This window comes from Electrona antarctica, assembly GCF_951216825.1.
Source record: "Electrona antarctica genome assembly, chromosome: 13".
Lineage (NCBI taxonomy): Eukaryota > Metazoa > Chordata > Actinopteri > Myctophiformes > Myctophidae > Electrona > Electrona antarctica.
In genome coordinates this window covers 28,351,245-28,373,193 of record NC_136794.1, presented here as the reverse complement: position 1 = coordinate 28,373,193, position 21,949 = coordinate 28,351,245, and the positions used below count along the sequence as shown (strand labels likewise).

General features: G+C 43.5%; 1 protein-coding gene across 3 annotated transcripts; it reads left to right on the top strand.

Annotated features, from left to right (window-relative positions):
• Positions 1 to 346: 346 nt before the first annotated feature.
• Positions 347 to 21,547, top strand: epc2 (enhancer of polycomb homolog 2). 3 transcript variants are annotated; one of them, XR_013791400.1, is made up of 16 exons: positions 347 to 812; positions 4,240 to 4,275; positions 4,598 to 4,757; positions 6,761 to 6,906; positions 8,263 to 8,469; positions 8,617 to 8,765; positions 10,232 to 10,361; positions 10,907 to 11,116; positions 14,794 to 14,877; positions 15,875 to 16,023; positions 16,480 to 16,817; positions 18,442 to 18,581; positions 19,016 to 19,169; positions 19,340 to 19,673; positions 19,868 to 19,979; positions 20,287 to 21,547. XR_013791400.1 is itself a non-coding variant. In XM_079518604.1 (15 exons), exons 1-15 carry the CDS (start codon positions 660 to 662, stop codon positions 20,351 to 20,353), a joined length of 2,457 nt encoding a protein of 818 aa, XP_079374730.1. In that variant the 5' UTR covers positions 348 to 659; the 3' UTR covers positions 20,354 to 21,547. The 3 variants fall into 3 exon arrangements, 2 of the variants coding, with proteins under 2 accessions (XP_079374731.1, XP_079374730.1); XM_079518604.1 differs by lacking the exon at positions 19,868 to 19,979 and having other exon boundaries at positions 348 to 812; XM_079518605.1 differs by lacking the exons at positions 4,240 to 4,275; positions 19,868 to 19,979.
• The last annotated feature ends 402 nt before the right edge of the window (positions 21,548 to 21,949 follow it).

The window sequence follows — 21,949 nt, the reverse complement described above, 5'->3', positions numbered from 1 at the left end:
TACATTTATGATTTATCCCAATAGTACCGTTTTGATCTAATGAGCAGCATAATTGCATGACTGCTTCTTTTTCTTTCTTTCTTTATAAATCAATGTTCTCCAAAGATGAATTAATTAAAAGCAATGTAGATGGATTTTAGACAGGTGCATATAAGCAGCAGGGTTTACTGGGTGTGATAAGGCAGTGAGTGAAGCCAGAGTTTGGAATTGCAGCAAAGCAAATACATAAAATGTGTATTATAAGGATGTTCAGTAATAAATAATACACATAACTTTAGTATAACATGAGTGCCATCATCATCATTGTGTTCATACATGTTGTATGAAGGTGCGCACGCAGCTCACAACGGCCCCATGTTTTTCAGACGCGTCGCACTGGCTGACGGGATTGCTCCGCCGCTACAGTGTGGACATGTCCGCCATGTTTTCCATGGCGCAGAGAGCAGACCGGCCGAGGAAAATAGCCAATACGTCGAGCTAAACCTCACCAGAAATGGCTTTTCGCACGCAATTTCGAGGGAGGGGAAACCGATGAGCTCTGATTTCGTGGAAACGGCCGTTTCCGCGGTGGATTTATACTGCTATTTTGATCTCAACTCCGGCTGGGGGGATTCATGTTTCCTCGGTATTCTGTGTGATTAGACGATAGGGCGCAAACAATGAGTAAATTATCGTTCCGAGCGCGAGCGCTAGACGCCGCCAAACCTCTCCCCGTTTACCGCAACAAAGACCTTCCAGATCTCAATGACTGCGTCTCTATCAACCGGGCGGTGCCGCAAATGCCAACGGGGATGGAAAAAGAAGAGGAATTGGTATGTTTAATGCTTTAAAATAAATATAATCTGGGGATGATCCGGGCGCCTGAGTGGGCCAACGGTATGCACGTACCGTTTACGCACTGTTTCCGACGTACGTTGTGTGCTAGCGACGATCGGGCCCTCTGACTTTGCTCTATGTGCGTACCGTAATAACGTCAACGGTACTCCATTGGCGTAACGCCACGGAGACTTGGGCGCTTCCTTGTGTCTGTGACGTAGATGTTTTTGCGTAGTTCTCTTGGCGACTGGCGACGCAGACAGCTGAACAAGGCGTGCTTCGCACTGGTTGCACCGGCATTGTTTACTTATAGAATTGTGTGGCGAAAGAGGTCGCTGTTATTTTTTTAAATAAAATAAATTAGACTGCCATGGTTTGCTGTGGCACAAAGGTGGGATGTCGGTAGCAGGTCAGACAAAAATAGTTTTATACTGTGGGGGTTATTTGCTGTAGGTTAGAGTCTGGTGAGGTCACATATTGTGAGCCTAATAAAGTAATCAATGGGCTGTTATCGAAAATTGTGAAAAAGGATTACAGTTCTCGCCCTTGAGCTTCCACACAGTCCTGCCACATTCCACAGGGTACCACTTTCGTTGTAACACCGATATACACCGTTCCTACTGATTCTATTAACTGGGCTGCCGTTTAGCTCTGCTAGCCGTTAGCCAAATGCTAGTCAGTTATGACTGTCAACTGTCTGTGGCCGACGGGATGTGTCAGTCAACAAACCGTATTGGCGGGTAAAACACCTGCGCACAAATGTCACTTTCTATCAATACTTTGCTAGCTGATAAATGAACATATCAGCAGCTCAAATGTAGAAGTTTCATGTCCCATTCATCGCCAGATATAATCTAGCTAGCAAGCTGCATAGTGTCAAATAATGTCAACTTTTTGATGACACAACACAACTTTGTCAAACCTGAACTTCTTGGCTGTCCCACCACGTTTTCTAAAAGGAGTGATCATTCAGTTGCAACAAAGCAGTGTTGATTGAATATAGCATACAGATTGGAGTCTTGGCAATATATATATATAAGATGTTATTTATAATTGTTTGAGCAGACGTGTGTTCTCAAAGTGGTGTGTGTGTTTGTCTGGGGAGCCCCACTCACACAGTGGGGAAAGACCACTCTTGTCTCCCCTTTACATCATCACGTTGTACCACTTTGGTGCTGCTGCTATGCTCTTGAACACTTCAATCATTTATACTACAATAAAATATGTAGTCACATCTGTAATTAAAGTGTTCTATATGATGAAAGCTTTACATAGGTCACCGACTATGTTTTGAGATGAGGAGCCAGAGCAAAACATCTTTTTATTCAAGCAGACTGTCTGTAATGCTGTCAGTCTTGTCAATTAGGATATTTTTGATGACATATGAACAATATTTACAGCAACAGTCCTGTAAACTAAATGGTGAATAAAGAAAAACAAGTGGCCATGTTCTAATAACTATGTACGGTATGCACCGGTACTAATTTATGTCTGTTGGGGGGGGGGGGGGGGGGGGGAATGTTCTAGGCATCAAAATTGGTTTTATATATATATATATATATATATATATATATATATATATATATCAGCCATGTGAAAATAGCAGTTCTACAAGCCAAGATATATTTTAAAAAGTCACAAATCTGGTATTGGGGTCGTAAAATATTTTTCAGATGGGCGTCTTGGCTGCGGCCAAATACATATCAATTTGGGGGTCATTGACATGAAAAAGTTTGAAAACCACTGGCCTACAGAGATAAGTAATTAAAAAAGGTAACGGCAATTCAGCGATTCTTATAATTGTTTTACTGAGGTTGGGAATAGGCAGAGCCTTAGATATAGACAGAGTTACGCAAACTGCGTTCACTTCATGGGGCCAGTCCAATGGCGGCTCTCCTACATAGACTTCTATTGCGAATGGGGACAACCAACTGGGACAAGTCCTGGACCGGAAGTAGGCAGAAATGCATTGGACTCGGGCAACAGCCCAGCTTTAATTATCTTAAATCCCTTTATTTTAGATTGTTTTGTAGTAATCGTACAACATAAACATTAAAGAGACTGTAGTTGTTACTGTACAATACTTTAAAACAGTTGTCATGTTGCACACATGCTTAAAATAGCTCTAATTTGCGCCGCCCTCGTTGAAAACAATGTATTTCCAACTCTAGCTTGTCTCAGTTCAGGCTGCATGAACAGCGCTCGAGCACTCTGTTTCTGCCCCCTCAACATCGTAACTCTTCTATTACACCGGGGCTCCACCGGGCGCGTCAGTGTCACGTGCGTCAAAAAACAAACCGGGGCAATTTTAATGCAGTCACGCAACGCAACGCAGGCAGTGGAGCCACCCTTCATTGATTAAAAAGGGAACATTCCCTGACGGTGACGGAGACGCAACGCTGACGCGCCCGGTGGAGCCCCGGCGTTAGATGGCTCTGGGAATAGGTAAAGTGTTACGCCGGGGCTCCACCTGGCGCGTCAGCGTTGCGTCTCCGTCACCGTCAGGAAATGTTTTTTGACGCACGCACGCGTCCGGTGGAGCCCCGGTGTTAGGCATTGTTGAGGTTACGGTTAGGTTTTACTGAGGTTACAGGCGTTGACTCTAAGCGTTGCCCACCTGCCCTTGGCAGGTAAATAAAACTTTCAGGCAGGTGGAGTTTGCTTTCAGGTTGCCCGACCGGGAAAGTGCTCGTTTGAGAGGGGACACAGACATAAGTGCTCTGTCTTCTGGTCTGTGGAAAGTAATATATGAGCACTGTTACATAATGTGCTGTTTTCACTGTTACACTTAAAGGTATAATAACAAGTGTGAAGTGTGAACCCATTGACATTTTCTATCACAGCCCCAGAAAGTAAAAAAAGAAGAAGAAAGTTTTACATTTCATTTGACCTATCATCTCAGAGGGCAAGTGCCTCTGAGACCTTAGTGTCAACACCTGCGGTTATAAGGTTACTTTAGGCATAATTTTGAAGTTACGTATTGGAATACGATTAGGTTTAGGCATAGTTTTACTGAAGTTAAGGTAAAGAATACCTTTAGGGGTGGGTGGGTGGGTGGGGAGGATTGGGAAAGGAGCTGTGGGAGAAAATATAAAAACAAAGAGTTGTATTTTCTTTCTGTGAAACTCGCATATGATGTCATACTCTGAATACAATTTATTAAAAAAAAAAAGAATACGTTTAGAGTTGGGCATAGTTTTACTGAGGTTGCGTTTAGGAATAAGGTTAGGTTTAAGCATCATTTTACTAAGATTATGTTTAGGAATAAGGTTAGGTTTAGGCATAGTTTTACTGAGGTTACCGGTAGGAATACCTGGTGGCGACTGTTCCGAAGTCGCCGGATTTGATCGGGTGGTCCGACTAGGTTGTACACACCGTTCTTGTATTCATGGCTAACGGTCGGTATTCCGTTGTCTTCCCCAGGAGCTCCACATCCAGAGGGCCTTGTCTGCCCAGAAGGTATTTTCTTTCTGTGAAACTCGCATATGATGTCATACTCTGAATACAATGTATTAAAAAAAAAATAATAATAATACGTTTAGAGTTGGGCATAGTTGTACTGAGGTTGTGTTTAGGAATAAGGTTAGGTTTAAGCATCATTTTACTAAGATTATGTTTAGGAATAAGGTTAGGTTTAGGCATAGTTTTACTGAGGTTACCGGTAGGAATACCTGGTGGCGACTGTTCCGAAGTCGCCGGATTTGAACGGGTGGTCCGACTAGGTTGTACACACCGTTCTTGTATTCATGGCTAACGGTGGGTATTCCGTTGTCTTCCCCAGGAGCACCACCTCCAGAGGGCCATGTCTGCACAGCAGGTGTACAGGGAGAAGAAGGAGCATATGGTCATCCCGGTGCCAGAGGCCGAGAGCAACATCACCTACTATGACCGCCTGTACAAGGGCGAGCTGAAGGTTCCCAAGCAGCTCATGCACATACAGCGTGAGTTCAGTTGTCTCAGATGTCTTGTCTGTCATGGTCCTTCTGCCTGTCTTACACCACAGTTCCACTGGTAGTCTTGTGAGCCAACCAAAATAAGTTACACAAGATGTAACAAAGTACAACCTTGAGCCAGTCTGTTGCCTCCCACAATTGTCAAATGCTTCCGTGACATCCGTCATACAGTCTGGAGCGGCGGAAGCTCTTGAGTCGGAAGTCTTTACAGTCGCGCAAATCTGGCCTAATGTATAAATCAAAATAATCAAAGCATATATAGCCTCCTGCTTATCAGAAATCCAAATTCTAAAATATATTTCTGTGAACGGAAATGACGAACAGATGACAGTTTCCGTTCTCTGCTTTCGGGAGGTGTAGTTCCAGACTATATGGCATTCGGAGATCGTGGTATAGTTGTCTGGCTACACAAGACTATTCCATGGCAATGTGCTTCAGTTTTGTCAGTCAGTGGCCAGGATACTGACACTGGCAGGATTGTAGGTTTGTTCACAGAGAAGATTGTGTGCACATCTCAATGCCTATATTCAGGCCAGGTGCTGGATGTCAGGCATCAAGGCAAACATCAAAGAAGAGGAAGAACATCCGCACACCAGTTTGTAGAGCTCTGAGACTTACTTTATTTTATGATATATATATATATATATATATATTCCTTATTCGTTGTCATAAAGTAAGTCTCGGAGCTCTACAAACTGGTGTGCGGATGTTCTTCCTCTTCTTTGAGGATTGTAGGTTTGACCACTGTCAACCTGGTATCCCTATTTTTGTGGGCTTGCACATCGTCTACTATTGAATGGCAAAGTATAAAATAAAGCTTAAGTGGTTAATAACAAAAATATAATGCACAAAACTTACTAGATCATATATATTGCTACGATATTATTTTTATACAAATACCAAGAATATATGGCAAATATAAATACATAAGTATAATAATAATGTGACTCCATGATGATGGCTAAATGACAAAGCACACCATTATGACATAAATTACTCATATGAATGTGCTAAATGTGGTGGACCTGTAGGTGCACTGTGCCTGTGGGAGTTGATGTAGTACTGTGTTCCACTGTTCCCACAGTGTGCTACAGTGGCCTTGTAATGGATTTGGTGATGATTGCTTGAGGTGGTTGAATGAATTCAATTAATGAATGGTCCATGTTATGGCACGGTGCATCAAATCCACCAAGGTCAAGTTTGTTTTGATTTGTTGTCGCATATTATGTTAGTTGTAATTCAAATCTAAAATGAATCAATGACACGTCGGGCGACTCGGGCTACTTTGTAATTAAAACAAGAGTTTGCACAGAATGTCAGATTTGCCTATTATTTGGGGCTGCCTGTTGCTACTCAAGGTGTGGACTGTGAACATTTGATCTGTAGTTAGTTACCCTGACCTGAAGTTCTCTTTGTTAAGGTACTACTCAACAATGTAGTGGCTATGGGAAAGGGTGGGTTTTAATGGAGGTGCAGGGGTGCCAGGTGGCTTAGCCAGTGAGCCAGTGAGTGGACAAACCATAGCTAATGCTCCTTGTGACCCAGGCTCGAATCCGACCCCCGTTTTGTCTCATATTGATTTATCTCCTCCTCCGTCAGCTCTTGGTTTCCTTTCTCTCTAGTAAACTGAAGTAAATGAAATAAACCGTACAAAGGCAACAAAAAATAAGAATATAGGATTGTGCATTCTGTAGTCTTTTTCTCTAAGGAGCTGTGATTCATTGGTCTCGGCATTTATTGTGAATGGCCAAGAAACAAGAAGTATTCTTGATGCGAGAAAGCCAACTTTGTCAGTTATCCACTAGATAACTAAGTTTCAAGTATACAATTTACACTAGTATACAATTGGAATTTTGAACCAAATGGACCCTTTAGGGTCCATTTGGTTCTTCTACTGATGAACCAGCACTCCATCAGTAGTTGGCTATATGCTGCTTGTTACTCAGCTCCAGGCTGTCCTCCTGACTCTTCTTGTTTTGCTCCCCCAAAAGCTCTGGGTCTGGATAATGAGCAGCCGGACTATGACATGGACTCGGAGGACGAGACACTCCTCAACCGGCTCAACCGCAAGATGGAGATCAAACCACTGCAGTTTGAGGTCATGGTGGACAGGTTGGAAAAGGCCAGCACCAACCAGGTACGCCATCTATCCATGTAAACAAACAAGCGGTGCCAAGCCAATATATGACTTTATAACATGATGTCACAATAATTTAAATTGATCACATCCCAATGTTGTTTCTTTCTTCTCTACCTCTTCTTTCTTTCTTTTCAAAATTCAGCAATATACCTCCATATTTGTATCTTAATTTACTGGTGAATTGCCAACCTAAGCTAGGAGCAGGAATAAGTCAAAGTTACTGGTGAATAACAAATGAAAGGAGGAAGCAACGTAGAAGGGTTATTGAAAGATATACAGTAATGAAAATAAGAAGTTTGTTGAATTCCCTAGAAAAAGTAGTTAACATTACATCACAATCTGTTTATTTGTTGGTTATTCAAAAACAGCAGAATTACAATATGTAGCAGATGTGATACTTTTAAAGCTTGTGTGTGACTGTAGTATGTTACTAAAGAAACACAAAAACATAGACTATGGAGATAGGAGGTTTCTGCCCGTCAGTACCGATGTGTTAAATCTTTATATTGTGGGGTTGGACGGTCCTTGAGGATTGTTTGAAATGTGCTCGTGGTCCAGAGCCCCAGAGAAGTGGAGGACCACTCTAGTGTGTAGTGGTTCTCAAAGTGGATTCCAGTGAGTCTGTGGGTTCCTTTAGGGCTGCCTAAATTGACATACAAGTCTGTAACTCTGACAGTATACAAAGGGAACCAAATGAACCTAATGGGTCAATTCGGTTCCATTTGTACACTCAGATTTAAGGGGAGACCTTGAAAGGTCAAAGTTTGAGAAACACTACTCTAGTGACTCCCCCTTCTCCGCTCCCTCCATTGGTTCCCGGTCACTGCCCGCACACAAAACTCTCATGCTGGCCTTCAAAGCAACCAAAGGTATGGCACCCCCATATCTTGCAAGTCTGATCGGACCCTACAAACCTCCCGCTCGCTCAGATCAGCCAATGCAGGGAAGCTGGAAGTACATTCACTAAAAACGCAGGGACAACACTCTTCTCCCTTCTGGCTTCAAAACTATACTAAACTACACTTCCCATTGCAATCAGAACTGCAGACTCACTCAAACCCAATCTTCCGCCGTAGTCTGAAAACCTACCTCTTCAGACTCCATCTTAGCCCGTAGCACTTGCCCTAGCCTCGATGACCTTACAGGTGTATGCAAAGGCTCAACTTATGTAACTTAGATAGCATTTTATGTAGATATTCCACTGTTAGGTTCTTAGCTTACGTATGATTCTTGATGACTTTATGTATTTGATGTATATCCATGTTTTGTTCTTGCTTACTGTAAATCGCTCTGGATTAAGAGCGTCTGCTAAATGCCTAAATTGTAACATACTGTCCTGTTCCCATCCTGCAGCTGGTGTCTCTCCCCGAGGCCAAACTGCTGCTGAACGAGGACGACTACTTGCTCAAGTCGGTGTACGACTACTGGGTGAGGAAGAGGAAGAACTGCCGGGGCCCGTCGCTCATCCCCCTCATTAAGCAGGAGAAGAGGGACGGCTCCACCAATAGTGACGCCTATGTGGCCTTCAGGCGCCGCACAGAGAAGATGCAGACCAGGAAGGTGAGTGCCGCCTAGAGATGTGCCGATATGAAGTTTTTCCTTCCCGATTTACGATACCCAGAAGTTGCTTAGCTGTCGAGACAGAGTAGTGATCTGATACCATTGTGTAAAAATGTAACCACACAATCTAAATTGTCTTATGTCCAGAACCGTAAAAATGACGAAGCATCTTATGAGAAGATGTTGAAGCTGAGGAGGGAGTTCAGCCGGACGGTCACTATACTGGAGATGATCAAGAGGAGAGAGAAGTCCAAGAGGGAGCTGTTGCATCTCACCCTGGAGCTGGTGGAGAAGAGGTACACATTCACAACCACCTAGACTAACCCACAGTATTGGTCGTCACACTGTAGTGTGGTGGGGGGGGCTGCACTTTATGGTTGCCCAGGATCTCTTCTACTTTGGTATTTTGTGCATTTGACTGGCACTGGCCTCACGATCCCGCCTAGTGTAACGGGAGGGAATGAGCGACGTCACTGTTATGCAACAATTATGCTGTTTGAAATCATGCCCTTATGTTGGCTTCGCACTGTGCAAAGCGATGTTTCATAAAAGGCGAGACATAAAACAATGGAACAAAAGGTAAAATCACACTGTTGATTGAAGAAGTAACTTGTTTTAACGTTTAAACCACTTATTCACAGGAGGAAAATGGGGACTAGATATTGTCTGGGATTTTGGATATTGTTCTAGCTGTTCCATTCTTCAACCGCTTATTTTTGTCGTTCCTTTGTCTGTCCACGCCTCCATATTCGATCAAACATATTTGTGATATTGGATGTAGATCGCAAGAAAATGCATTCTCGATTAATCAGAAATAGTAATAATTTGAATAATGGATTAATTTCAAGACCCTGTTTGGTGGTGTTCGTCTTCTTGGTGTCCTGTGGTGTTGTGTGTTGTAACGCAGCTGGACGTCCTGGTCCAGTGGAGAAGTGACCAGATGTCACACTGGCAAATTTATTACTGCAGCTCTCACTCAGCTGCTAACAGCTTGTCCTTTAAGCACACTCACTCGCCAGTACATGTTCATTAAAGGGATGCCTTGACATGGTTCACTCCACATGGTTCACTCCACTGCCCTATTTTGTCTTTGCCTTACGTTGGCACGTTGTCGTGAAAGGCTAGGCAAATTCACCACGTTTGTGTTTATCCCTGGTTATTGGCACAGTCTGCATTTGTAGCTGAAACCAAAGGTTAGAGGTGAAGAAACAAGTGTAAGCAGGCTGGAACGGGTGGACAAAAGTGTCGGGTGTGATAAGAAGGGATGGTGTACAAGGCGGTGGTGAGATCAGCTATGTAGTATTTAGAGACAGACGCACTGAGGTCAAAGACAGGAAGCAGAGCTGGAGGTAGCAGAGACTAAAATGTTGAGGTTCTCTCTGGGACTAACGGGGATGTATAGGATCAGGAATGAGTAAAACAGAGGGAAAACGCACGTTAGATGTTCTGGAGATAAAGCCACAGAGGCCAGACTGAGATGGTTTGGTTTGGACATGTACAGACTACAGAGGAGGGACAGTGCGTATATCGGTAGAAGGATGCTGAGGTTGAAACTGTCAGGCAGGAGACCTTACAGAGGAAGATCAAAGAGGAGATTTATCAATGTTGTAATTAAAGAGAACATGAAGTTAGTTGGTGTGAGAGAAGAGGAGGCAGAGGACAGGGTCAGATGGAGGCAGATGATTCGCTGTGGCAACCCCTGAAGCCGAAAGGAATGGATTAGTTTGCTAAACTGTTGTGCCCTACCTGTGTGCTCCTGTAGGTATCAGATGGGAGACTATACCGGAGAGGTCCTCAGCGAGGTGACGCTACCTCTGGCTGAGAAGCCTGTCTACACGGCACCTGTCACGCTCACCAACGGCAACCGGCACAAAGCTGACATCAAAATCAAGGTAAAAATCAATGGGTATTAACCTAACCACTTAAACCCTATATACAGGTGTGTGTATATATAGGGCTGTCACAATTATGAAAATGTACTTGATGATTGTCTCTCAAATAATTGCGATTAATTGAGTTTCTGTCGTTGAACATTATGAATTTAAATTACATTTCTGTTGGGCTTCGTAAACAAAAGGTCAGGCCAGATATGACATAACTTAACATAATTTAATAACTAATAATAATCGGAAATAGCCGATCTACAAGCTCAAACCATGTCGTCACACAAATGTTTGAATATATGTGAACATTTCTTCAACATGGAAATGATTATGACGATTGTGGCAAAACATTGTGATTATCTCAAATAATTACGATTAAGCGATATTTTAATAATTGTGACAGGCCTGTCTATATCTATCTATCTCCTGCATCTTTCTCCTCTACACCGAATGTTTTTGTTGGAAATCTACAGATACAGATACTCAGTTATTTGGGTATTGTCCATGTAACCACCCTCACTGAAATGCCAATATTCTCTTCCTGCCCTCCCCAGACGCACAAGTCGGGCCTGCCTCACCAGGTGATCGTGAAGGACGAGCTTCCCTTTGACTTTGTCCGGCCAAAGAAGAAGTACACCAAACGGGACAAGCTGTACCCTCCCCGCCGGCCTGGCCGGCCGCCCAGCCAGTACACCGTCAACAAGGCGGACATCAAACAGTACGACTTCCATAGCTCAGGAGAGGACGACTACCCCGCACCACTGGTTAGTGGGAGTCGGACCGCATTTGTCTGGATGGTCGGAATTAGAGCCGATGTGTCATTATTTCATTTTTCATTTTTTTCTCATTCCATTTTTATTGTTTTTTTCTTTTTTTTACAAGAAATCAAATATACATCTCAAGCAGTGCAAAATCAACACAATTGAACTCCAGACAGTATGCCCCAATCTTCCCCCTTTACCTATCTTCCATCATCCCATCCCATCACTTCCTCCTTCCACCATCCTATTAACACAATCCTTCAAAATAGAAGCTCTGGGGTGCCGGAAAGACATGCCTCCCCTCCCCCCCGGAGAAATATTTTGCTAGCTTACCTTGCTCTCGATGTCATTTATACGATAAATGATCCAAAAAGCGTTCATATTTTGAACGAGAGGTGGATGAGGAGCAGAAATGAAGCGCTAGTATATCCATCAGATCAAAACCACGGAGAGCGCCCTAGATGAGCAGATACGAGGCATTCTTTCTGCCGCGCTAACAGGCTAGTGAACGGTAAGCTAATATGACTGATGAGCGAAGCGTACGGTGGCCGAGAGTCCGACTGAAAAAGGAAAAAATTCAGAATATTCTTCTCTCGCCTGATAACATTGAGGATGTGCTAGGACGTGTACACACGTCCTATGGATGTGTCGATTGGATTCCCTATGACGTGTGGACACGTCGGATGGATGGAAATGGTTAATTGAGCAACACAACACTAACACATCCATTGCATTATTAAGTCAGAAGATCTTTCAGCTCTGATATTAGATGTTTCCATAGTGAAATTGTGGCTAAAGGCCTATTCATGATGATGTGACCACCGCTATCACAGAAAACTACAACATAACGTCACTGAGCGGCGGTGAAAAGGAAACCACGCTCTCCCCAGCCCTTCTCTCTGTTATTACTCACCGAGACCCGCTCCGGGCAATGAGATTGGGCTAGAAACTGTTGTGTTGTGCTGGCTATAGTATACTTTATAATAGTTGCAATGAGAGCTCGGCTCTCAAAACACCACGGAGCATAGCCGTGCGTGTGCGCGTGTGCGTGTGTGTGGTTCACCCACCTCCCCGTTCATCTGTATGAGCACCTTCATCAAAACCACCGTTCTGAGGTGGTCACCTCTTCACCGAAAACTCAACTATGAATAGGCCTTAATTCTAGCTGAAGACGGTTCCAGTTCTAGATGAGCAACGTCCAAAATGCTCTAGTGTTTTGGATACGTCCTGTGGGGATTTACAGCATTGGACTGTTCTCTTTTTGCCTGCTGTAAGTCCTGCCAGCCAAACTTTCCATGACTTTTCAGTAAGGGACAATTCTGACTCAGTCATCATTTAAAAGTGTACAAACGGGTCGATTGGCAGTTGTACTTCCATTAGGTCTGTTAAAGTCCTTTAGCCTTTCCCCAGGACACCAAAATCCCTGGACATTTGCCATACAGCATGGATAGATGAGCCCAAGGTTCCCTGGGTACAGACTGTGCAATACAGGTCAGGTGACAATCCCATTCAATGACTAATTTTGGGTGTTACATAATGTATGTATAATGTACATACCGTATATTATATGAGCATATTAATAATGCTCTATGACAAAACTTCAAATTAATTGATGATTTTGGATTTTTCAATGCACCAGATGCATTGTCCCAAATGGCATCCCAGTCCAATTCTAGCCCCAAATATGTTGTATCCCTATTCCATGCTGTCATTCCTGCCGAGGGCATGTATTTCAAGTATGCCACTATTCATCTAACTGAAAAAAATACTTTTTTGATTACATTGCTGATGCAGCCACTTTCAAAATCGTGCTTGTAAAATATTTAGTTCAATTCATGTGTATTTTATTGTTTGCTTGTTAATCTTAATTAGTTAATTGTGTACCGTAATTCAACTTAATGTTCTTTTAATATAATTTAATATACTGTATATACTTGATTTTAAAAAAAAAGAGTCATTTGTCAAACAGTTATTTGTGTGTAGTTTTATTTACTTGCTTACACATGTAATTTATTTTATTAGAAAGTGTTTGTGGTCTAATGACTCCAACATCTGGATTGGTAATGGACCCAAAAACCTGGCATGGGTCGGGCTCTATTTGGATCGATTGATTGATTTGAATACTTTATTAACAGTTTGCAAATGTACAAAGTTACGGTTATATAATACTAAAAGGATAACACAAAGTCCTGAGGGCTTGTTTCCATTGTGGTCCTATGTATTCAATTCATCAAGACATAATACAGAAATACGATACAAGAAATCAATTCTAGGAGCTGTAAAAGTATATTTACAGAAAAACGGTGGGGGGCAAGCTAGAAGACTTGAAGGTCCAGCTGTAAATTGCAGACGGGTGCTCTTTTATGACTGTTTTGGAGGAGTGTAGGGAGTCCCACGTTTTGATAGCTGTTGGTGGTAGGGCATTCCACATTGTGGTGGCATAATAGAATTAATTCATCCCCATGTTCGTGCCGGATCTGGGACGAATGGGATCCATAGAGCTCCCCCTGGTGTTGTCCCCTGGGGCGTTTCTCACTATGTGGCTGCTGTACCTATCAGCAGTGCTTCATGTTACGTTTTCAAATAATGAGCTTTAAAGGTTTATATAAACTTTGGAACAGCTGAGATTGACGCTATAATGAGAACAGCTTCTGGTCCACCTTAGGTCGTGCCACGTTCAAGTTTTGGTCATGAGTTCAGGTTTGCTCATTTCATGCTGCGACACAAGTGCAAAGACTGAGTTGGAGGAGCAACAACAACAAATCTTATCTTTAAAATGTATATATATCGGGTTCAAACCTGAGGCAAAGGGATAGAGACAAGAGATGGCTAACTATTGGTTTGTAATTGGGATTAAAATGAACTCTGATTAGCTGGGCTGTCAGACTTGCCAGTCCACCAGAAACATCTCTTAACAGAAGACTGCACTGCTACCGTCACAGCTAGAGTTTCGTTTATAATCGTTTGCAAAAAGAATAGATCTACAAGAGAACGTAAGCTGCATCACCATGCCACATGTTGGCTTTAGTTTTTTTGTACTTTCTACTCGCATCTTCTCTTTGTGCGTCCATGGCACAAAACCTACATGGACTGGACATCCGCAAGCTTGTAGATATGCTAATATTTTGTTGAAAATGTTCCACTATAATGAGATGCCCCATATGTGAGAATGTGTTGGGGTTTACAAACCCTGCCTTCCAGGATTCTTTGCTGTACTGCAGGGTTCTCCAATTAATTTTCCTCGAGGGCCATATTTTGACTAGGGTACCAGGCTGGGGGCCGAGTCCGCACGCGTGAGGTCGAGGTCTTGCCCTGAAAATTCATTTTCAGGGCAGGACCCCATTTGAAAAGGATGCCCAGTTTGACATGCATAGGCTACTGACCCCGATTTAATGCCATTTATATCTGGGACCCCCCCCCCCCCCCCAAAAAAATGTATTTTTATTTTTTTATTTGTTTTGTTGAAATTCTTCCACGGGCCGCCAGGGGGCGCGGCCCGCGGGCCGCCTATTGGGGAACCCTGCTGTACTGCATGCATTTAGTCTAACTGTGGTCTGTCTCTTGGACCCACAGTCTGCTGTACTGTATGCATTTAGTCTAACTGTGGTCTGCCTCTTGGACCCACAGTCTAACTGTACTATGCATGTAGTCTAACTGTGGTCTGCCTCTTGGACCCACAGTCTCCCCCATCGGAGCCGGATGAGGAGAACGACCCTGACGGAGTGTTTGCCTTCAGGAGGAAAGCCGGGTGTCACTACCTCTCTGTAAGTCCCTTCACCTCAACAGCGCCTTGACTTTCATTAGGTTATTATGTTGAGTTGGAATCCTTTGGCATTTTAACGATTCCGGCAACTTAACGATTCCCTCTTAACGGTCCAATCCTTTAACTCACCCAAAGCCACTAAAACCCCCGGGCGCTGTCGCTATCTCGTTCTATTTTGCTTGTAGAAGACCGCTTCCGCCACCGCCAAAAACAGCTAGTGAGCATCGGCTAAAGCTAATGTCAACAACGTCTATTTAAGAGACTTTAGAAGCATTCATATTTTACCCGCGCGGTGACGGCGGTTTAGGATTGAGCCGCTAAACATAGTCGCTTTGTTCATCCAGCTCAATCTGAGCCGTAATTCCGAGATAAAGGGCAATATATGCCGGCAGCTCACACCTTTGTGTGCGGACCTCCATCTGGCTGCAGGCAAAACGCATCGAGCACAGATCTCCCGAACGACAGAGCCCTTTTTACGGTATATATGATCGAGACGAGTATTAATTAATAGAAAGCTCAATTACAGGTTAAACACGTTCTTGGCCATGGGGGATTTCATGAAATACACGTTAATTAAGTCCTTGGCCCTGAGTGAATTTTAACGATTCCTATAGGGGGTTCCAAAATGGCACCTTATAAGGTATGTAACTCTGAGAGTACAAATGGAACCAAATGGACCCTTAAAAGTCCAATTTGTACACTCAAGTACATTATTGTAATAGCAGCAGGTGTGTACAGCGTGATGAAACCGGTTCCGGAACCAGTTCCAACTGTAACGGAACCGATTCCGGTTCCTCAATGTTGGATCCGGTTCCAGACCGTAACCGCAGTTGCATGAATGTCTTTATCTTCACATAGTGGACACCAGTTCATCATCACCACCACCACCATCATCCATCGGGAGGGCATGCCAAATGTTTTGAGCACGATTCTTAGATCTTCAGAACTTTTGTGTTGTCATTATTTTTAACCCCTTCCTCTGTGCTGGTTGTTATCAGCCCCACGTGGACCAGAAGGCAGGGTTGCTATGGGAGTATCCCGAGCTGGCAGGCACGGACGCCCTGCGCCACCGGCACTCTGTCACTGCCCTGTCGGTGCCACGCCGCTGTGTGGGCCTCGCCCGCCGCCGGATGGGCCGAGGCGGCAGGTCAGTACCTTAACAGCGTTGACTGTTGGATACCATTCTGGCATATCGGTCGACGGAAGCTGACAGCTTCCGTCAGCTGAATTTAAGCATATTAAAGCGGGGGAGAATAAACTAACAAGGATTCCCTTTTTAGGTGCAGCTGTCACAAGGTTTTTATACGACCCTTTCGACAAAAGGTTTATTATAGCTTGGTTTCTAAAATAAAATCTTAGGAGTCTTTAATGATCCGCAGCAACAGTCTACAGAAATGGGCATGTTGACCTTCCTCAGCGTTTCAGCATTTGTTTGACCTCATGTTGGTTAACAGCGGCTAACCGGCAACATAAACACTAGGTTGGGCTTTTTTTCCTGCTCGAAATACTTGATACAGTCTAAGTGTGTATAGGGTTTAACTAAATTAACAAATCTCAGCTATCCTAAATATTCTCTCGCTCTCTCTCTGTCTGTCCCTCTCAGGGTGAATCTGGACCGGGCGTCATCTGGTCTGGACGCAGTTCTAAAGCAGCTTGACCCAGAGGTCCTGTCCTCCTCCCCTTGTCCTGTGTCCTCCCGCACCGGAGCCACTGACCTGCCAGACTCCTCCCCGCTCCCTCAAAGCTCGTCGTCGTCCTCCAGTGCAGCTGCCGCGTCTTCCCTGGCAGACATCCTCAGCAACATCCAGGCGCTGAGGTGGCGCTGCTTCAGACCGCGGCCGCCTCAGAGTCAGGCCGTCGGAGACAGTAGGACAGGAAGACCCCCGTTGGACGGCAGGCCGACCGGGGGTCCTTTGCCAAACGTGAAGAACAGCAGCTCAGGTGACTACTTCTTTCAATCAATAAAAATACAGAGGGGACCAAGTAAGGACCCCTCGGGGACCCTGGTCTACGAAGTGTATATAGGGTTTAACTAGATAAAATTAACCAATTCGAGCTAACCTGACAACATCACAATGCAATGACAATACATGATGACTGTATGTCATGTTGCACCTGTGTCTTTAGTACTGTGTACTTGCACTGCTGTAATGTTGTATTTTGTATGTATAGGACCCCCTCTAAAACGAGATGCTGCATCTCAAGGGGCCATCCTCTCAATGAAGTTCAAAGATGTACTCTGTTCCATTGCAATTTCAGACTGAACTTCAATTGTATAGGGTGTGGTTTTCTGGACCCACTGAAAAATCTGCCATTCATTTTTCCCATATATATATGTATTATTTTAAGCCTAGAATCTCTATGGGAACAATGAATGGCAGATTTTTCAATGGGTCCAGAAAATCACGCCCACTGCTAAGCTCTATAGAACTGGTACAAATGGATAGACTTCAAATGCAATACTTTTGATTCTTGCATGTCTGTTCTTTCTCTTGTCAGTTTCTTGCCCGGTCATATCTTAGAAAATGTGGTCTTTCGCTTGGCTTTGACCTGCACATCTCTTTTCAAAACTATAGCAAATACTTAACTGCTGATTCAGAAGTGCAAACAATTTGTCAAGCACCGTACCACACTGCAAAAGGCTTACCATATCTACTTATGTACATGGAGATGTTCTGCATTCTGTGGCCTCGGTCAGAGACAAGAAGTTAGTCCAGGTCAGGCGTTTGTCTGTGGTTTTCCTGTTCGTATCCTTCCAGTTAACCATCGTTGGTTCAGAGCTGTCGTGGCAATTCCATGCACTGAAACTTCTCACATATGTCAGCCTTGGTCAATTCACAACTCCTAGACCAGACACGCTTTGTGCACAGTCAGGTGTGTGTGTGTGTGTGTGTGTGTGTGTGTGTGTGTGTGTGTGTGTGTGTGTGTGTGTGTGTGTGTGTGTGTGTGTGTGTGTGTGTGTGTGTGTGTGTGTGTGTGTGTGTGTGTGTGTGTGTGTGTGTGTGTGTGTGTGTGTGTGTGTGTGTGTGTGTGTGTGTGTGTGTGTGTGTGTGTGTGTGTGTGTGTGTGTGTGTGTGTGTCAGATTCTGTGGCCACACTGATGAAAGCTCGATAGCCGTAACGTTTCTCTCCTGTTCAAAATGCAAGAATAAATGATTGAAATGCAGTCTTGGTGTGTGCGACCCATTACTGTTATTTATTTGATAAGATTCTGTGGCTCGAAACACTCACAAAACAAAAGCTTTAATTTGTATGTCTATTAACTATACTGCATAGCAGCAGCACGGATTGAGTTAAGTTACAAAATGTTGGGCAGTTGTATGGCTTGTGACGATCAGGTCCAATATTTAGTACTGTGACCACGGAGCAAAATAATCATTTAGAAGCCGAGTTCACGTCACTCCCATTCGAATTAATGGTATCCATTCCAACCTCATTCCAGTGTCCTAAAAAGATCACGTCACGCAGATACTAGAAGTTAACCGGAAGTGTCATGTTTTGTCTTTTTTCTTTTTTTCTTTGCTAAAACCTTATTGAGCATGTTCTCTCACTGTGCCACCACCAGGGGGCATCACAGAAGAGCAGTACCACAACCATCAACAGCAGCTGGCTCAGATGCAGAAACAACAGCTGGCACAGCTGCAGCAGCAGGCTACCGCTCCGCCCTCCAAGCATTCCTCCCTGCAACAACGCCACAACACACAGGTACACACACACAGACGCTCTTGTGGGGGTGCAACATGTAATATAACATATATATATATATATTTCTTTTGAAAGATTTTGGCAAAATTGCAGATCTCAGAGCATGTTGCATCACAACATGTTATGAGCTCGTAGAGCTGCTATTTCTGCTACTTTTGTGTGAAACTATTGTACGTTATTAATTTCACGTTCATTTCACAATCTTATTCTTATTTTTTTTCACGTTTCAAAAAAAAAAGAGAAAGGTGCTTCTTGATTAATCAAAAAAATAATGGATTGTTGCGGCCTTACACTCTTACTCACACCCTAGTTAATTGGCTGGATCTATGGCTTTAGTTGGTACATGTCTGCTTTGTGTGGATACTATAGACGACAAGCGCAGTGTAAAGTCTGTCTAATGTTCTTCACTTGTTTGTCTTTTCTTTTCTGGTCAGACCGCCAGCGCCAACGATGGCACGTCCAAGACCCTGGACTCGGCCAGCGCCCACTTCGCTGCGTCGGCCGTGATCAACGCTTCGCCCCTGGGCCACGTCAACAACGAGAACAAACCCCACAAAACCAGTGTCAACGGTGTCCTCTATCCTTCAGGTCCGCTCAGTGATGCCAATTAATGCTCTTTACGCCTCACAGGGTTCCCACCGCGGTCATGAAATTACTGAAAACATTTTGAAAGTGAAAAGAAAATATCAAATCTACATGCAATCTTGAAAATGTTGAAAACCACTGATTTCTAACATGAGCTCCTTGGTGTCCCACAGGGACCCCCAGACCGCCTCACTCCACCAGCACCACTCAGTCTCAGATGGGCACAGCGGTGGGCGGCCGGCCGTCTTCCTCCAGCGGCGCTGGTCCGCTGCTGCCCGCTCACCCCTCCTCCTCCTCCTCGTCCGCCCCGCCGCAGTCTCTGCCCAACCACCGGGGGTCCCACGTGAGCGCCGTGTCGCCGGCCACCCACCACCACCACCACCACCACAGCGCCCGGCCCTCCGCTCCCCTGCCGTCTGCCTTAAAGCTGGCCACTGTGGCCACCACCACCTTGGACCGTGTGCCCAAGGTCACGCCAGCCAGCGCCGTCGCCGCCACCCTCGCCAGGTATAAACGCATGGATATTGAATTAGGGCTGTCACCAATACAAATTTAAGTTGACGATTAATTGTCACAAAAATGATTGCGATTGACTATTTAATTGTTTTTGGCATTGGAACATATGAATAAAGAATACATTTTTTAAAATGTTTTTTTGTGGCTTTCGCCATTTTTTTATATTTTTTTTTATGGAGGGACAGACAGTAGGCTGACAGGAAATGGGGAGAGAGATGGGGGGAAGACATGCAGTAAAGGCCGTCGGGATCGGGAGTCGAACCCGCGGCACACTGCCAGACTGGATTGCCAGCCAAGGTGCCTGGACCACTGAGCCATGGCCCAGGCCATAAAGAATACATTTATCTTTGCCTGTTAACCAAAAAATGCAATAACAATATACAAAGAGATTACTGACATATTCAGTCATTTTATACTTTTAAAAAAATAGCGGAAATAGCTGATCTGCAAGTTTACAACGCACAAATGTTGCATTCCTAAGCCAATAATTTGATGCCCGGTGGAGTGCTTTGATGTCCGACTGTACCATGTGCTGTTTACATTTCTGACTAATGAAGTATTCAATCGGAATCAATCACTCAATTTATCCTTTTTCATTTTGCAGGGAGAACCATGAGCCAGAGAGACTTTTGAATGGAATATCAGAGACATTGGCAATGGAGGTTACATAGCAAACACCTCCCTCCCCCTCTCTCCTTCCCCCTCTATCTCTCTCTCTCTCTCTGAGTCCCCCCCACTCCATCTGCCTCTGCTCAGACCGGTGAATGTGACAAGCGGAGACCTCCAAGAGGACGAATGCAAAGCCCCCCACAGTCCCCTGCCACTGTAAAGGGGACACAATACAAGGACCTATACAAGAATCGAGCATATCAAAAAAATATTTTAACCCATTTGTCAATATTATACATGTACATTTTGTAAATTGGGAATATCACTACCTTGTAAGATAGTATATTTGTATCATTAGTATGTTTTTTTTTTTTTTTCTGTTACTTGAATCCAAGCAAATTCTTTTTGTCATTATGCTTTTGCACTTGAAAAGAAAAAAAATGCAAACAAAATTGTGTACACAGACACACACACACACACACAAACACACAAAAAAACACATACACAAACATGCACACACATACACACAATTGCAGCAGCTTAGTGTTGGAGTCATGAGCATGAGCATGGGTCCTGCATCACTCAAGTTTCACTATTTATTTTGCAATGTTTACATTTTGTATTTCACAGAAAACAAATCAGCAAAAGTATGTGTTGCCCAAGACTCGGCCAGGCCTGTCTTGCTAGCATATTCGGTTTTGTGTGCTTCTGTTTTTTTTCCAAAGACAGGGAAAATCGAGCCTGATGATATGATTTGGTTTCACAAATTGAATCGATATTGAACCTTTTTTGTAATTAGACTAGTGCATTTCTTTTTCCATTTCAGACAAGTATTTTTGTTGCTTTGTTTGGTGTAACAGGAATATGTCTTGTTTCTTTTTTTTAATTTTTAATAATTTGTTTTGCTTTTCATTTGATGTTAGAATTTTTCAAAAGAAATGAAAAAAGGTGACGAAATCTAGCCTTTTTTTGTCTCCATAGGAACCTATTTATTTAAATCCCCATCGAAACAAATATATGCATCCTTTGAAAAAAAAAGAGAAAAGCAAAACTGCAAATAAATAAAACAGGAAACCATTTTTTTTATAATATATTTGCCTTTTTAAACGGGTAGGGACTTTAAGCCAATGAACACAGGACTAGAACATTCTGTATTGTGTGTTGAACTTTCAGATAATTAATTGGTAAAAAATAAATAATAAAAAAAGCGAGTGACTGACTAACCCTTGAGACTTGAGGGGTAGCCAAGCCATTGATATTTTTTGGTATCCTTGTTTTGTTTTCCTCCCCCCCCACCCCCCTTCCCCAGGTCAAAGGGGCAAGTAACATGTTGAAACGATGTCTGATGGTCAAGTGCTCTGCCCTCTCCCATAGTGTTCGGTGTAGTTAAAAAGTAGTGAATTCTGTACAGATATTAGCAAAAAGAAGAAAAAATGAATGTTGAAACCACATTTAGAATAATTGCGTCATGCCTCCTAGTGTTCTCGCACTATTTCTTCAGACATACATTTTCCCCTGTTACTTGTTCTTGGAGTCTTTCAGAAAAAAAGAAAAAAAAATGCTGGGAAATAAAAAAAAATACATCTATACAATTTGAATGTTTTTATGTATTTTCTCTATGCTAAACTGTACGACAAACTAACGCATCCGATTAACAA